General features: G+C 39.5%; 1 protein-coding gene across 6 annotated transcripts in view; it reads right to left on the minus strand.

Annotated features, from left to right (window-relative positions):
- Positions 1-19,127, minus strand: part of ATG10 (autophagy related 10) — an 89,521-nt gene that overhangs the window by 27,614 nt on the left and 42,780 nt on the right. For all 6 annotated transcript variants that reach the window (XR_012833134.1, XR_012833135.1, XM_075740810.1 and 3 more), the window contains exon 4: positions 5,841-5,967. Coding sequence is in view for 4 of the 6 variants with exons in the window: in XM_075740810.1 (XP_075596925.1) it covers positions 5,841-5,967 (127 nt within the window). In the remaining 2 variants the exon portion in view is untranslated. The remainder of the gene's footprint in view (positions 1-5,840; positions 5,968-19,127) is intronic.

Consider the following 19,127-nt stretch of genomic DNA (forward strand, 5'->3'; position numbering starts at 1 on the left):
CTAAATAGCTGGGAACTGCCAAGACCCTCGCAAAAGGAGAGGGGGTGGACGGGCAGTTTCCTCATCCTCTTTTGTAGGATGAAGACCTGAAAGTCTATTGAAAGAGGTATAAAATAAAATAAAATAAAATAAAATCACAAAATAAAATAACACAACACTAAGATCTGGAAATGACTGATAGAAGGATCCATTTCAGGTAATCTGGCTGAAGCTGTGGTTTATACTAAAAAACTCCTCAGTTTGCGTGGTCATCTGTTTAGGATGATATAACTGAAACCATTTTATTTGCAAGCTCCCAGATTTGCACAAAACACACATCTGTATTCTTCGGGCACTTTTAGAGCCCTTTTTCCAGGGCTGCCAGCATTCACATGTTTAGCAGCCCTGTTACACATTCTTGGAACGCGCTGAGACCTCAGATATCCAGCTGGGCTGACAGAGCAGCCTGTAATTGTTGCTGCTAGCAACAAGGGGCCACTGTGGCACCTGCTGAGCCAAGCAGCCTCTCTGCTTCTTGCCTCATTCTTTCCTGCGATGGCACTGAACTCAGAAAAGTTCAGCCACAAAAAGTAGGCAACAGCAGCAGCGAGCCAAGGGAAGTGGCAGGAGAGGGAGGCAGAGGCTTCAGATTCATGCAGCAGTACATTTACTCATCATCCACCCGTGACGACACAGCTCCCAAGTCTTATCCCAAGTCTAGCTGGGAGCGGGTGTGCAGACAGAAGTGGAAGTTTGTGGTTATAGGTACGTTTTGTATAATTCAGCTAATTAAATAATTACAGAGAGTGAAAGGAAATAGCTGCATGTGGGTCATGCCAGATTTACCATACCTTTATCTGAAGCTCCATGCCTGTCATGACACCGGTCTGGCACAAGACGCACCATCAGCTCATCAGTACTAACCCAGGCTCTGCGAAATACAGGCTCTTACACAATCAACCTTACATCTACCCAGCAAGAAAGGCCAAAAGAGCCTGGGAAGTAACCAAGATTTTTGTTGAGAGAAAGGAGATAAAGGATGGGAGTCAAGAGCTCCTAAGTACGGTTTCTGTCTCTGCCATTTACTAACTCGAATCAATCAGTTCATCTGCCTTAACAGCCAGGCAAGAACACCTACAGCCTTTCTATCACAAACTCAGATTTTTTATTATTTAAACTGTCTAGACTATGACAAACTTTTCTGAGAAAAGCCTCTGGATGGTTCACTTGGGGTTAACTCATTTACATCACCACAAATAAGAAATAGTTAAAAAGCAGATGGCTGAGTGCCCCTTCACAGCAGCAAGGTATGGCGTTAAGACGACACATGAGCTGCAGCCCCCAGATGACTTGGCACCTTAACTTCTGCACAGAGCAGGAATTCTTTAGGCATACAAATTTCACGTATATTTTCAGAGAAAATTTTCAGGCTTCCCAAGTTGCTGTATTCTGTTTTCTTGAGATTTACTGAGGGCTTTTAATAATTTCTTCCATTTCTAATTATTAAAGGTTCTTTGACACTTTTGGTGAAATGGTGCACAAACTATTTTTAGCCTTCATTCTGGTATACTTTCCAAAGAAATATTATGTTTTGGTACTCTTAAGAAACCATTGCCACTAAGAAAAAACACCCTTACAGCTTAGGAGAATATCTGATTACACCAATTATTCAACTTTATTTACGTCCAAAGCCATGATAAAACTAGTTCATATGGGACATGGCCTTAAGAGGAGCTATTTTTCTGAGAAATGACACAGTGGTTACGTGCTTCTAAGTTCAGGGAGTAAGCCTGTATTCCGGAAAGTGCATCGGTCAGGCCCAGTATGGTTATGAATACAAAAAGTCATGCCTTCAGGGTTGGAGGAAGTTAGATTGTCTTACAAAATCCTTCTCTCTAACCACTGATTAGCATGGGTTTTATTGCCAGGGATCTATCTATGTCAGAGAGCTAGACGTATTCTGAGCAGGTCAACTTGAAGATCCCATTCCTTCTGTCTTTTCTAGAGGAGTTAGGCTGCAGTCCGTGTTGAGTCCTGCTCTTTCTTTTCAGTGCTTAGCCAGCATTCGTGATCCTTCCTCTACCTTTGTAGGAAAAATAGCAAAAAAGTGTGAGACAAAATGATATTTTCTTGACAGGCAGGTTGATTCCAGAATGATGCCCGTGTCCACCTGTGACTGTGTTGCTGCTACCTCACTGTTGGTGCAAGAGGTTTTTGAATGTACGGCTTCAGATGATGGCAGTTCAGGAAAAGTTCCTTGACATCTTAAAGACTAAGAGGAAAATACTCTGCCGATTAAAGAAAGCTTACTGGACCTAGCCCAGCCCATCTGGCTGATGCTAGCATGGAAGGGGAAGTCTAATTGCCTATACCATCTGTCTCTAAGAAGGCTAATTGCTGACATCAGATATCAGCAGGGGTTCCTGCATTTCTTCAACTACCTATTTGGTAATCTCAGAAACCAGAGAAAGAAAGAGGGGTTCCCATTTCTGAAAGGTATGGCATGCATAAGACTGATTTTGGAGAAATGACATCTAGTCCTCTGAGAGTCTGAGGTACTGAGAACCACTGCCTTGAGCTCCTGACAGACTGGGACTTCAGTAGGTCTGAATTTAGGAATATATGCCATGTGGGAACTATCACGAGATGGTGAAAAATGTTTATTACATATATATGTATATGTAGCCTAAAAATATCTTCTTGTATCCTATAATGTTCCCAAACATCTTCCCAGACAGAGTCATCACACTTAATAGTTATTTTCAGGTGAAGTATTTGTCCTTGCACAGAACAAGATCTTCCTGTAAATCTATCCCTGGAGACTAACTACCAAAAAGCTTAGAATGTTTTAGTTCTGTTGCAATTAAAATTTCAGACCCTTACCTTGCACTACCTTACATATCAAACTTCTCACCAAAAAAGAAAGAGGTCTAAAGATGAATTCCAGAAAATAAATTATTTCATGCAATTTAGACAGCAGCAAGGATAAGGGTACAATGCAACTTTTGTCCTTCTGCAGGAAGAACTGACCTATAATGTTTGAGCACAATCGCTAGCACAGAGGAGTGAAAACCGGGTGCCCTCACTGACACAAGCTCCGGAAGATGCCAACTGCGCTGAATATGAAAGGAAAATCTCCCCAGCAACTCTTTTGGAAACCTTTCTCCTAGCAGAGAGTGCAAGAGACCAAGTGGTCAATGAAAACTGGACTTACATACAGTGGGAGAAAGGCAGGATTTAATTGTTCTAGAAAAGTTTTTAACGAGTCTCTTTGGAATAGTGCAGATTTGGACAGGCTGGCACCAGTTGCTATTATAACATACAAAGTGAGGAAGTGAATATTGCAAAACAAGCAAAACTACTTAGTCAGGTTGAACAGAAGAATTATTATTTCCTAGGCAGGCCTCGAGGTGTAATGGCCACTTAACACACTGCCAGAGAGGAAGCAGAGCTTTGAACTCAAACTCTGTGCCCTGCTGCCGGGGAAGGCAAGACAGGGCAGGGCAGTGGAAACACTGGAAGGATTATAGCTCACCTTCACCTCCTGCAACAAGTTCTAATTAACATGAGGATCAGTATGGACAAGATTCAAGGGAAACCATTAACAGTTCAGAAGAGACTTGTGAGGAATCAATTCTGTTGCTTAATCTACAAATAATGGTAGGAATTTAGACTGGGAAATTGATGTAGGTCTCAGAAGATTCTTCCCCAATTATTTCAGATGAGGAACGCAGTGAATATTACTAGTTCTCTGAGAAACAAGGTGAAGAACCTATAACATGAAGACTATTACCTCAAAGGAAAAAAATCTTGAGGCATTAACTAGAGTTTTCCTTATAGCAGGTTCAGGACAAGACAAAAGATACTTTGCTCAGGTATCAAGTAATCGTGAGTGACTGTCATCTGCATGTTCCTGAAAACTCCATGTTGGGACCTTCAGACAGCATGACACAGGGGGGCAAATAACTTGCAGGGATGACAGAATTTTTCATTTTCAAAAGTAAGCTATCCATAACTAAAATCAGAGAATACTAGCTGAAAACATTGCAGGAAAAGTACTTATTGCCAGCAATTTGTATCCTTCTCTCTTCAAGATTCAGAGAATGTTAAATGTTAAATGCTGAAGAGAACCCAGGTGACTTTAGGAATTAGCTTTAAAAAAGTCCTTGTTTTCCATTGTGACAGATTCCCAAGAAGCATTTAAAAACATAATTGTACTTGTAGGAACAACTGCAGTTTTGTACTGCAAGGGGAGCTCTTGGCACATAGTACTACGATTGTGCATTAGATCATCCACTAGCTCCTGTAATATCCACTTCCAGCTATAAGGAGTCATGTTTCAACACCTCCGATTCCCTGATGCTGACAAGCTAAACAACTTGTTTTGTCTCTGGGAGCTCTTCTCTGGTGATTAACTGCTTATGGTGAATACTAATTATATGAAAGTACAGTACAGTAGAAATAGCGCCCTATTTCCTCTACCTGCAGCGTCTCCATCCTCTTCTGTAGAGACAGTACACTATTAATTCAGCTAAAACCAAGAAGATGACATTTTTCAGGACCACAAATAGGTTAATCTGTCTCTTGCAGCAAAACTTTATCTTCCCATCTGCACAGTAAGTTTAGAGGCAAACCACTGCACATTTGGAAATGCCTGTAATAATTCTAGAAATAAATCTGCAGCAGGATATGTGCAAATGAGTTCTGTTGGTAGTAAAGGCAGAGCAATGTCCCCAATTCCCTACATCCCAGTTTGAAAATTTACCCCAAATTATCCATTCCTGAAACTGCACCTCAGACTAAAATCTCTCCACCAGGGAGTCTATGTGAATTTGTTCTTCAATTTTAAATCTAAAGTGCCTTTTAAAACGCTAACACTGCAAAATTAGAAACCATTAAACAATATAAGGCAGAGAGTGATTAAATCTACCAAACACATTCAAAGCAGCTTAAGCTACTTTTTAATTAAAAAGGAAAAGATATCACCGGCAACATTCAGACATCTTTATCTAGATAAAGTTAGGAGATTATTCAAAATACAACAGATGCTGATGCTACCATGCAGGAGACTGAAATGTCTTGAAGATTTCAATCCCTCTGTCCTAGGTAGACAGTCTTTGGGCACAGAGGAACAGAGCAGAGCAGTGCTGCAGTGTGATCACTCTATGTTTGCTGATTAAATAAGTGACACTAACAGCGGCCTTGGAGGGAGGCTGTGTGTTCCTCCTTCCTTCCTGACAGGATGGCGAGTGAAATTGCACTGGCTATAGCAACTGAGTAATGGGTAACAAGATATACATATCAGGGCGGAAAGAAGATCAGTTAGTGCTTCAAGAGCCAATTTTAATAGACAGAAAAAAGCAATACCTTATCAGTATTATTTTATTTTTTTTAAGCAGCAAATTTAAATGGAAAACATCATATACTTTTAAAGGTACATTTGGAGCCCAGCCTTGCAGCTCAAATTCAGGCTCCAAAGAAGACAACATGGTTCTGCTGAAGCACTGCAATTACGTCCACTTATTTTGTAGCCAAATTCAAACATCTAGCTTTAAGTTTTTGTATTCATTTAACGAAAAGAACAAGAAAAATGACGAGCAGTTTTAGTCAACCGCCGGCAAGATGCCAGGAGCCAAAGATCAGCCTCCTTCAGGCTGAGATGATATCATCTACTCCAAGGTCCTGAAGCTCTGTATTGGGAGTATTACAAAATGTACGGGTAAACAGCCTCATCTCTGACTTTCTTATTACTTGTGATCATTACTCTGTTCCTCAATGTAATACAAAACCTATGTTTTTAACACCTACTGCATCCAACATATTTTTATTCTTCCCTTTGTTCAACAGAAGATTTGTCTTACCTAAAAAGCATGCCCTAAAATAAAGCACAGGTACTTGGTAGCTGCTGGAGTACAAGACATGATATTCATAGCGAATCACTTCTGCTGCTGCACAAACTCCAGCTACTTGAGAATCATCCAAAGACTCCTAAAACAACAAACATGAACACAGTAATACATCAACTTTTGTATTTGTATCAAGGGAAAAGTAATTACTAGTATTGTAATAAATTCAATAAATACACAGAACAGAAATAATGGCAATCACCTCTTTCACAGCACTACTCATTTGAATTCCCCAAGGAATTTTTCAATACTGGCAAGAAAATCACTAAAGTCCAAAACCTACAAAGACATCTTACAGACTTACTTCCACAAACTGTGAACTATGTGTAAGCATTTGCAGAACTGAGGTCTTTCTATGTGCAGGCTGCTTTTGTAAGCAAAAGACAAAAGCTCTCTAAAATATTTACAGCACAGTAACTGGTACAATAAGGTGACTACAGCTGTGTATCTCCTCATTACCTTTAGTACAGACCATTTTAAAAGTGTATTCTTAAATAATCTAGTTTTGCTTGCCAAAAGACAGAGCAAATATACCCATCAAAAATTCTCTGTTCTATTTTCTTTAAAGATTTTTTGCCAGAGGTCGTTTTTGCTAATAATACCTCTAAAATTGAGACAATTTTTCCTGTTAAGGTATATTTCAGGTGTAAAGTAACTAAAGTTTATTGTAGATTTAAAATAAATAGGAAGAGGTGGAACTTAGTGCGTTGAGATATACTCCAGTTGCAGCATAAATTTCCTGACATTTCAAATTAATATTCCAACAGTGCTGAGTGCCCCATTGTTCTGATGTTTCTAAAAAACGTTGATACTCAACATCTCTGAAAAGGGAACCATTAAATTAATAATGCCATTAAGATTAGAACAAACTTTGGAAGAAGACACTATGAGTGTAGACTTGTTCAGTTTTCAAACCCCCAAATTTACATGCATGAACCAAGCAACCATAATGCCCCACAGGTTGGGTGTGCATTTCACAACTTGACTATTGCCAAGCAACTGTGAATACTGCCTTACTGTCTTTGTCCAAGCAAAATAAAAAAGATTGAACCAAAAAGAGGAACCAACATACTTTGAACATCATGCTGGTTTAACACACAAGAAATTTAAAGCTATTTTGCATTTTTATCTTATATCCGTAACTCAACTCAGCCGCCAATCAATCTATGAGGAGATATAAGAACTGATAAATTGTAACAGTAATGACACACAAAATACTTTCAATTATTTTTTTTTCTTTGACAGCTCACATAAAAGTGACTTCCCCCAAATTTAGTGTGTTAGACAACCAGATACTGCTGAGACATATGGATATAAGACTCACAAATGGAGAGTCCAGACTTTGGAAAGCTACACTACAAGGTACTGTAAATACATTTTTGGACATTAAATGAGAAAATCATTGATGCTCACACAACAGAAGGTTTCTAGGAAATTCTGGACAGCTGTAGGAATGGCTTATCAGGAAACAGACATCTAAAGCACTGAAAGAGAACATTAAATAAAGTTCTCTCTGTGTTAACCTAATAACTGTATGTGAAAGGATACTAAAGACAACATGCCAGAACAGACAATGATGATCACTCTACCTGACTTCATGGGCCAGGTAAAGTTAGGTATGCTATGCCCAGTTCCCATGTAAATGTGTAACAGACTAAGAAGGCAAGTTCTTTTCCTCCTCACACATGTCATACCCTCTGATCAGATGTGAAATACAGATTTTTAAAAATCTCAAGGAAAATAGAAAATTCTTCTTTACAGTAAGCTGAACTTGCTTTAGAATTGATCCATTTTCAATGCTTTAGTGAGAATAGTACAAGAAAGAACAGCAGCAGCATGTGGTAAAAGAAAACAAAAACAACTACAGACTGGCTTTCAAGTTTGTAGGTGTGGGAAAGAGAAAGAGTCTGTATTCAGAACTGAAACTACATTAAAATTTACAAAAGCCGTTCGGATCAACCTCCTGGCATAAAAATCTTACTGCTTTGCAGACATTAATGTTTCATCAGATAGTATGGCCTTGCCTATTGCTTAGTCACAAGCTTACCTTGCCCTAAAAAAATACCTCTCCTGGAAATGGCAAGACTCCCTGTTCATGGCAAGACTACCTGTTCATGTTAATTAATTAAATACTATTGTTCTAGAAAAAAGTTGTATGTATACACATACTTCTCTTCTGCTTTCTGTGTATAAGGGTAAAATGACTGTACACCCTCACATAAATACTGATATCTAATTTGTGATGATCTTAAACTGAGTGATAAAGAAGCCATATTCTTTATTACCTCCAAATACTTAGAAAAAGAAGTAAGTTAATACTCACTCAAAAATGAAACACTCAAACCTGTCTACCCTTAGGGAAAACATGCTTTATAAAAACCCTACTTACTATCTTAGAAAGTCATAAATTAAGTTAGGAAGAACTTCATCATTATGAATTCAACCTACTGGGTTAGCACAGATTTCAGCTGGTAAGCAACTTCTATCTTCATTTTCTGGATTAGGAAAAGAAAAGCAAAGGAGAGACTTTCTAATTTCACTGTTCCCTGAGGTGGCCACTGAGAAATCTTAAGAATTTCTGCCATTACCAGACAGACATTAGACTGAAGTACTTCTATTACTTCCAGAGAAAGGTGATTTTACCAAGAAGTGCCCTTCCCAGAAGATGTAGATAGTTTGATGGCAGGAGAGGCACCAGAGAAGGGAAGAAGGCAGCTTTAATGCTTTATTCTTTTGAAGAGCAGAATATTATTGGACACATTTATTTTGCATTATCCTGGATTTTTTTTGACTGATAGTTTAGGCAGTTTCTGAAATCAAGCATTCAGCTGAATGCAAAGCTGAAAGCTTTGAAACTGACATTCTTCTGCTCTGTAACAAGATGGACTTCAGGCTACTACAAAGTTTCTACACTTACTCAAAATAAGTTTCTGACACTCAGATCTCTTTTTCTGCTACTTCTAGTGACAACTGGGCGCATTGTATTTGTGATCTGCATACAAAGGCAGATAGCTGAATCCTTCTTACGGCTACCTGTAATCCCCTTTCCTTTCAGTAAACAGCAGTTTCAAGACTTCTTACATAAAAAGATACAACATTGATGCGTAATCCTGTACTTTACAGTCTCTGTAAGTACGACGCACAGTATTATGCAGGGAAAATACATTTTGGAGCCTAAAAGTTTTGATGGTATCTCTCTAGCTGATGAGATGAACTTTGCTGATGAGATGAATAAAATGAGTACAGTCATTTTAGGTGATCTTTGGAACAGCTAAAAATCTATGCATGGCTGAATAAAGCCATGGAGCCTCAGAGAGTTTTATATCAGCCCAAAAGAAGAGATTTATTTTTTACTCTTTAACCAACTACTGATAAAACCATAAATATAAAACACAGGTGTAACTTATAAAAAAACCTCCACAGAATTTTATTTTTATCTATGTCACATGATAGCCTACTTAAATTTTTTCTTCAATTGTTCTACTTTCCTTTTTTATGTATACTGTTGTTCTATCTCTCTTTGAGCTAATGTTGAATTTAAGTTACTGTAACAGACAATATTAAAAGCAATTTTAACTTCAGAAGATTTTGTAACTGCTGCAAAACATTGATACATGTACACACATCACAAAACAAATTCATAATTTTGCTTAGATTTTGTAAAGACAAAAAACCCATACCTGCATTAAAAAAAAGGGGGGGTGACCATAAAAATGCTATGAAATAATATGATTTCTTGATTTTTTTGTTTCTGCTTTGCAAATTTGCTTGCATGCTTGCCATGCTTCAAGTTAAAACTGTGAATCCAGAACTCACTGTTTCCTAAACAAATTGGGAAGTTGTCATCAGGTAGCATTTGCCTCTCTATTGTGCTCACATTAAACCATCTCATGCTATCATAATGGACCACTGAGCAGATGTTTAAAAGCAATATATGTATTAGAAAAAAAGATAAGCGGCAAGTACCTAATTAATTATATTAGTTCCATGATAAATGAATTATCACTAAATTTAATTGATATAAAATTGTTCTCAACCTTTAAGTATCCCCTAAACAAATTAAGTTGATTTGTTTGGCATTTTTAAAATGCTAAGTATTTTAAATCAATAGATAAGAAATGTCATTCTGAAGAAAAATAACATTATCTGTACTACTGTTTTTCCTCCTGATGAAGAGGGCAAGTTAAAAACCCGGGGTAACAAGTTAATTAGATAGCAGGAGAGAGTTAATAGTGTGTTTTGATACTCTTTAGTAGTAACTGTGCTCGGCAGACTGAAGAGCAGCAGGAAGGTATGGGTTAAGGCAGGTCACCTTTGGAGGGAGGGCTCCAAAGGAAAGGGAAGGGCCAGGGAAGGGACAGACAGGGTACACTGGGAAGGCGACAGAATTACCTGATAAAAAAGGGATTTTTCTCTGCTGACACCAAACATTTCCCTCTCTCCACCTCACCCGCAGAGGCTGGCTGAGCCAGCCTTCTTTGCTCAGCCCAAATTCCCTTTGAAATGCAGAAGCAGGCCCTAATGCCCTTTTTTGGGGAAAAATCTAAGAGAAGTGGCTTAAAGAACAGCAGGCGTATTTCTCCTGGATCTTGAGTCACTGTTGCCTTTCTCCCAATTCCCATGTTCCTCATCTCTTTTCTTGCTGTCCTGACCTCTATTTCCTTCTGCTGCAGGCCATCCTCCTGGGAAATTCTCCTGCAGGAGCAGGGCAGGATTGGGCTGCAAGCAGGAAAGGGAGGAAGAGGTGACGCAGGCACAGTTACTGGTACTGCTAGTTTCGTTGCGGGGGGCGGGGGGGAAGGAGATGCAATCCAGATTAGTAAGCAAATCTGATTTCATTGCTTGGAATACATTTACACTTAATTTCATTTCAGCCTCTGAAGTTGAAAACGAATGTATTGCTGTTTCTCCAGCATGGTGTTTTTCTTTCTTTGGAGACAACTGTGAGCTACCGTGTGAAACACAAGAGCTTTCAAGGAGCTGCTCCCCTCCCCGTGCAGCACTTTCCCTTTGGCAAACAGGGAGATCTGAACAACAAAACTGAATGGCAGGACAGTGTTCATCAGATAGAATTAAAACAGAGCTTAATGTGGAGGGTGCGGCAGCGTGGTGAGATTGTATCTCAGCTCTTTATTCTTCCTCCTGGGTGTTCTCCACATTTACTTGGACCATGTCTCACTTTTTTTGCCTGCAGCCCCCCACAGGTCTAGTCTCTGCAGATCATTTTGTTGCTTTTTGTCCCTCCCATGCAGCCTCAAGTCATCCTCCACCCTTACCCAAACCTCAGATCTCCGGATCCCATCATCTCTGTCCCTTCCGTACTGAAAACTCAGCATGGGGTTGCAGTGGTTGGCAAGGGTACCGTGGTGGGAAAGGAGGAGGGTGGGAGCTCCAGGCAGCAGCCCACCCCACCTTACGCCCCCACGACCAGCTCGGATTGTCCCGGTAAGATGGAGGGTGGCAGGAGACAGGAGCTTGGCTGACTGAGTTGAAGGCTGAACTGCCCATACGCCTGCTGCCTGGATTCAAGTCTCAAAATGAAGAATTACTTGAAAATTGTAAGGAGACCTAGAAAATGAAAAAAACAATCTCCTTGCAAAACTAAACATGCGGAGGAACAAAAACCCCAACAAACCATGGCTTGCAACAACCTCAAAACCATACTAGCACTTTTTTTTAAAATTTAACATAGGAGAATTTCAGTTTGCATTAAGTGATTGTCAGAATCTTCTGTTCACTATTAAATTCATACTATGCTGTATATTCATACTATGCTAAAATTTAGAGGCTCTAATCAAACTTACCCCACTGTATCATGGCATGTAAAAATGCATAAAAATGTGGACATCTTCCTGAATAATTTAAGCGTAAGATGAATGGTGTACAAATGTCTTTGCCACCAGTTGCAGCATTTTTATATACATTAATAAATTCCTCTTTTATGTGAAGTATATATGGGGAAACCAACAATCTCCATGTGTCTTCTGGTGCCACCATCATTAGTGACAGATGAGGCTATATGAGGATAACAAAAGAGCTCCGAAAAACAACAAAGCTACCTTAAGGATTTCTTTTCTGTATGCAGCTACAAAATCCTCCCCATTATCTTGGATTTCTTCAAATTCAGTTAGCCAAGTGAAGAACCTGGTTAAATACTGCCCCTCAATTTTAGTAGCCCATAAATTAGTCAGTGATGTTACTAAATGCCATGCCCAAAGAGCCTTCTTTTGGAAGACACAGCTACCTTGAAACGCCACGACATCACCAATGGAAAAATTCAGATGTGAGTAAAAGTAAACTGGCAATGGATTCCTCCAAGTGCACAGATCCCTGAAATATTTCATTTCCCAAAGAAAAATCTTCTGACTGCAAGTCAGCACCCTGACTGTGACACAGTTAAAACACCTAGTCATTATTAGAATATTTTCCTCTCAAAAATACAGGTTACTAATAGAAACACCCCACAGCCTTTTGTCATTCAAGGCATACCAAAAAAACAAAATCAAGACTTCCACCCCAAAAAGACACAGCACATAAAATTGCAGTAGTCCCTCAAGCATTAACAATTGCTTCTAATGGTTGGAAATTAGATTTGTCTTTTCATTGCTTTAAAACTGCTATCACAAGTGAAAGCAAAATCTATTCAAGCAAAAGAAGCAATGGACCATGAAAACAGAACAGTTGTGAATTTCTTCTTCACAGAAAGGTGGGGAATTCTTTCAAAAATCACTCTTTAGCCCTCCCAGGTTGTCACATATAAAATGCAGAATTTGGTGGCTTCTCTCCTCCCTCAGAAGAAACGTTTTCTCCTTTTTTTTTTTTTACGTAGGAAGTAGAAGACTCCATTCTGAACAGGGCTGAAGCACTGAGACACAGTACATTAGGAAACCTCTTCTGGTGGAAGCTACAGTTAACACCCAGTGAAGCTGGGAAGCCAGGCAAGATAATCAAAGGAGCGGGAGAGACATGGCCCACCTGCTGAGGGATGACGGACTAACTCAGGCTATTTGAAATTCTTAAAAGAAGGGTGCACGCAAAGCCACAGACACACACCTGGCAGAAGAACAGACCAACCTCATCTGTAAGCTGTAGGGATGCATTTATTTCCACCATCTCCAACCAATGTTCTTTGTCAATACTATTCCTTGGAACTAGGCATTTACAGTAGCCCTTATTTCTAAGTATGACAAGATAAGAAGCAGTTGGAGATGGTGGTACCCATACCTCGTATTTTTTGCCTCTGGTCATTCTGTAAGAAAAGTCATGCAGGACAGATAAGGTATGGAGATCACTCTGCCCATGTCCCTCTGGAGTGACAGAACCTCCAGCCTCTTCTTCTGAGTACTGTCAACATCAGCCCAAAGTCCCTTCCTCTGTTTCATCCAACATATACTTAATTATTCCCTATGAAGCAGAACAGCTTCCACAATACCTTAACACCCGAGTCAGGTGTTTTCAAAGCGGCTTCCAGCCCTCCTGCCAAAGGAGAGAACCAAGATCAGGATCCATAGCCCCTCTCAAACTACAGGGCAACGCAAGACACTCAGCATCTCCTCCAGCCACCTTTTGCAGGGCACACTTCGGCACTCATGTTCTCAAAAGCCCTGCCAGATCTGGTCCTGAGGGCGAGACGGGCCATGGAAGCTCATGGCATCACCAACCTGGGAATGGACCCGCAGGCACATCCCAGGTTAAAGGGCAAGTGAGAAAGGCTTTTTCCGGACCAAATTTTGGCCAGAGGTTCCAAGGGTGTCCACATCCTCTGCTGGATATAAACTCTCTCTAGTGCCTGCAGCAGGGGGGTTGGAACTAGATGATCTTTGAGGTCCCTTCCAAACCAAACCATTCTGTGATTCTATGATTTAGATCTGTGAATTGTCCTACTCTAGGATTACAACAAGGAAACTATGTTTAATAGAAAGTTTTGGAATTTCATTCACAAGCCTTCATAAAAAATTATTGCAAAGCATGCTAGTCTTCAACAGTGCTACCATATGAGAACAAGGTACACATATACACAGGGGTGCATAGAGTTTTCAAGGCTCATGAAAAACAGTTCAAATAGGTGTAACTACACATCGTTGAAGTTAGTTTGCAATAATTATTAAAGTAAAAAAATTAAAATTCACAGACAAGAAAAGTTTTATATCACTGAATTTCATCCAAACATAAACCAAATTGCAGCATTTTCCCATTATTTTTGTCACTATCTTACTTTTGTACAAATTGGGAAAAGTTACTACTTCAAGGTTAAGTACTATTTCACAAGATTATTGCTTTTTTATACCAAAGTGCTTCCAGAATTGGCCTCCATGCTTCATAATAATATGTTTTATAAAAGGAAAAAAAAAAAAAGAAAAAAAAATTTCTACACTAGAAGACAAAGGTACAAGTTCAGCTGTATTTTAGGTCAGTTTTACATTTTTTAGAACAAGGATTATTATTTCTGCTTAGAGAATCTCAGCAGCAACCCAGTTTTGGCCACGCTTGATTCAATGGGGAGACTGACAGCAAATGCCGACAAACCTTTCCTTTATAGAAAGACAAACTCAAATGCTCATTAATTTCTCAGATGGGAAACTGTATGAAAATGGTGCCAAGAATGACAGACAGTGTTTAGCAGTAATTCAAGTGAAAAAAAGTTACAGACAGAAATGCTCAAATTGTCACAAAATCTGGCATTATAAAAACAAGAAATTTGAAGTTAAAGGTTACAATTAAAAGCAGCTTAAGGGAAAGCAGGGACGGTGGGTGCAGTTCTGGAGTCTCTTGCTGTGCTACGGGCTTGGCAGCCACAGCGGGGCCAGGCAAGTGCTCCGGGAAGGCTTGCCTGCATGGATGCCCACCGGGACACTCAGAGAAAGGCAGCGTCTCTGGGACAGCGACCTACTGCAGTACGTGTAACAGCTGCATGCTGCCTACTTGAAAAAGGAAATAGTACCCAATTATGTTAATATCTCTCAAAATGATACAACTTAAGAGTTACCTGAGATGCTAATCTAAGTTTGGCCATAGCCTGTATGATATGAGTACAACAATTAGAAACAATAATCATAAACAATGCAGCTTAATTGCAACCAGTTTATTTGAATATGAGATGCAATTAAATTAACTATACATTAAGGCTAAAGCATATATTTTATTCTCTTATTGAGATAACAGGAGGAGAAAATTAAAGTGTTCTATTTAAAATTCAAAATAAACAATTAAAAATTTTAACTATCACTCAAAATAGTTATGAATTTACTTCTAAATCTAAAAAAAAAAAAAAAAATCTGAATTTTTTCCTACACTTAAATAAAACCTGGTAGGATATTAGGATCCAGAGATCTCTTCTTTTGCCTAAATATAATAAATACATTTTAAATGGAAAAGGGCCAGACCCTACCGAGTCAAATGAGTTCAGCTTTTGCTTGCTCTGAAAAACTGTTTATTTTATTAATATATGATATAATACAGATGTACTTACTTCCTGCTCTCCAATGACTGTTACCTAGGAAATGCAAAGATCTGAATTCAGATTTGGGCAGGACAAAAGCCCTTCCATTCATTTTCAAACAAAATACTCTGTATATTCTAAGTATTAATAAATATAATGTTATCAAATGTCATTGATCACAACTAGTCCAAATGTATATTGGAGACATTCACAGTGGATGGAGACAAAGTACTGAATGACTTCTTTTATTAATTTGATCTCAAATGAAAACTGCCATGCTGTATTAGACGATACTATTAATTTCCAGGAATGTGGTACATAATAGATCTCAACGCAAATATAACTGCTAACAAGCTCTACAAAGAAGTAATTGTAGTTTGACAAAATGGAGCTAATATTCACAAAATTCAAATGAGAAGACACAATGCAATACATTCTTGCAATTAAAAATTGCCTGTTAAGGCATTATCTAACAATAAAGATAGCTATACTATATTCGTATGGCTGAATAATATGGTTAGGAGACTTCTATGGAAAATTAAAGAAAATACAGAAGTAGAAAAGGATCTCAGCTATAGTGATAAACCAACAAGAGTTTTATTCAACTCAATACAACTGCACATTGAAGCCAGCTACACTTCAAAACTAAGGATTTGGAATTTGCTTTACAATTCTTTAAAGCCAAGTGGAAAATTTGTATGAATTATTTATAATGTTTCTGTCTAGAATGAATCTTCTAACAGTCTTCATGCAAACTTTGTTTTATTAGACAGGAAAGTCCAGTGCAGATTTAGGACTATCCAAATATTTCAACAGCCGTATATGGTGGAAAACTCGTGTAATGGTCAACAATACTACATAAATACAATGACAGACACCACCACTGTTGCAGAAGGTTTACAAAAATCAAGAAATGGTACACACTGTACATACCTACACTTCGCCAAGCTCGTGTACAGTGTTACTAAATAGATTTTACACAGATGCAAAATTCACATAGTAGGTAAGCTATTAAATACATTGATTTATCTCATTTTAGGGAATTATTCTTATAGTTGAATTGCTCAGTACTAGCTGGAGGGACGTGAAGAGATTGTTCCGTATACAACTGTTCAACAACTATATCCACATTTTCCTTCAAACTTTATAAATAAGCTATGTAAAATACTTTAGGCAATTAGAAAATTGTTCCCAAAAAAATGTTCAAGTTGAGAAGGAAAAGGAGAGCTGACATCTTTGCCTCCTCCCGCTCAATGTTGCATTCACCCGTTTTACACAGTTTCTTCTTCTGCGTGGGGAAATTCAAAGGCACATTTCTCCTCCCTGAGAAAAGCACTTCAGACACCGAGCCACACAGCACTTGAGGTGACGTCTCTCCCATTCCACTTTGCGTGAGTCATGGAACATTTGCTGGAGCAGGGAATGGAGCCCAGGTGAACAACACCATGCCGTCCTAGCATCCGCAGGTGATTTTTGTGTTCAGAGGGCACAAAGCATGAGAGGCTGAACGTATCAGAAAGCCGTTTGCTCGGTAGCCCGTAGGATCAGAAACACAGGATACAATAAGTAAGGAAAGGGCAGGTAATGGTATATGTGTGCAGATAAAGAGACAGAACACCACTTTGACTGTTTACTACATTTTATCTGCTCTCATTTCCCTCAAAAGCTACTCTATGGCTACTGGAGTTAATTTATTACTTCAATTTGATTAAGGTATCTCAGGGACTATTTCATATATTTGTCCCTATTTACAACTAACTGAAATCATAGCTAAGACAATGAAGTATTTAATTGGTTAAATTGCTCTTGCTTTTCAAAACTGAGATCTTCCAAGTGTCTCGAAGGCATTTAATTCCAAAACAGGAAGCCAAAGAGGAGAGCACTCAGTAATTCTAATCATGTGCAGATCTCTTGGAAAGTATTTTCCTAAACATTTGCTGAAAGAACCTCTTATTGTACTGCATGCTGCTGCATGTACCCCAAATAGGGTCCCACAGAAACGGCAAGGTATTTACTACTTAAATTATTTCTGGTTATGTAAAGGAATCAATCTAGACTCAGCTAAGAGCATGCTTTCCTAAATGTTGAAGTTCAGTCATGTGCAAAACAAAGGATGTAGGGGAAGAAAAAACAACTAAAAATACATTAAATGTATTTTAACATCCTGTACGATAACTTTATTCATAAGGCAGAGGCTATGAATGGTAGTGCTGCACCAAAATCAAAGACACAATTTAATTGATTTTTTCTTAACTTCTGTTTATAGGTTTCTGCAACTCAACTGCAATCCCTGGACAAATAATTTTAAAATAAAGGCCTGGTGTCCATATGATATTTCAAACTGCTGAGGTCCCTATTCTGTTATGTTTCAGGTAAAGGAGGACATCTGCATTTTTTACTTTGCTGAGTCTGGAAGTAATATGTGAGCAGATCAAGAATTTATGGCTATAGGAATCAGTTCTCAAGTACCAGTATCTTTCATATGGTGAATTCTACAGAACTGCATGCAGTTTATAGAAAAAAGGCAAATGTTGGCTTTTTATCTCAATGCGTATGTTTTCATATAAGAAGCTAACTTCCTGACACAGCTGGTAAGCAAGCCTACCAGGGGAGGTGTCTCACTCGACCTGCTGTCCACAAACAGAGAAGGACTGGTGGGAGATGTGGTGGTGAGAGGCCATCTTGGGCTTAGCGACCATGAAATGATAGAGTTTTCGATTCATGGCGAAGTAAGAAAGGGAATCAGCAAAACTGCTACCATGGACTTCTGGAGGGCAAACTTTGGCCTGCTCAGGACACTGGTTAAGAGGGTCCCTTGGGAGACAGTCCTGAAGGGCAAAGGGGTTCATGGAGGCTGGGCATTCTTCAAGAAGGAAGTCTAAAAGACACAGGAGCAAGCCGTCCCCCTGTGCCCTAAGACGAACTGGCAGGGAAGACAACTGGCCTGGCTGAACAGGGAGCTTTGGCTGGGACTCAGGGAAAAAAAGAGAGTCTACCACTCTTCGAAGAAGGGGCAGGCAACTCAGGAAGAACACAGGGATCTTGTTAGGTCATACAGAGATAAAATTAGAAAGGCAAAAGCCCAGCTTGAACTCAATCTGGCCACTGTTGTAAGGGATAACAAAAAATGGTTTTGCAAATACATGAACAACAAAAAGAGAGCTAAGGAGAATCTCCATCCTTTATTGGATGAGGAGGGGAACATGGCCACCAAGGATGGGGAAAAGGCTGAGGTACTTAATGCCTTCTTTACCTCAGCCTTTAATAGTCAGACAAGTTGTCCCCAGGGCATTCAGCCCCCTGAGCTGGAAGACAGGGACAGAGAGCAGTTCCTTCTGCTAAGGAAGGAATAATAAACCTCCCATGGTTTAGGAGGAAGCAGTTAGTGACCTGCTACGCCACCTGGACACTCACAAGTCTATGGGCCAGATGGGATCCACCTGAGTGTTGAGGGAGCTGGTGGAGGAGCTTGCCAAGCCACTCTCCATCATTTATCAACAGTGCTGGTTAACAGGGGAGGTCCCAGATGACTAGAGGCTTGCCAATGTGACGCTCATCTACAAGAAGGGCTGGAAGGAGGATCTGGGGAACTACAGGCCTGTCAGCCTGACCTCGATACCGGGGAAGATTATGGAGCGGCTCATCCTGAGTGTGCTCACCAGGCAGGTGCAGGACAACCAGGGGATCAGGCCCAGCCAGCATGGATTCACGAAAGGCACATCCTACTTGACCAACCTGATCTCCTTCTATGACCAGGTGACCCACCTAGTGGATGAGGGAAAGGCTGTGAATGTTATCTACCT

Source organism: Balearica regulorum, chromosome Z (assembly GCF_011004875.1).
Source record: "Balearica regulorum gibbericeps isolate bBalReg1 chromosome Z, bBalReg1.pri, whole genome shotgun sequence".
Classification (NCBI taxonomy): Eukaryota; Metazoa; Chordata; class Aves; order Gruiformes; family Gruidae; genus Balearica; species Balearica regulorum.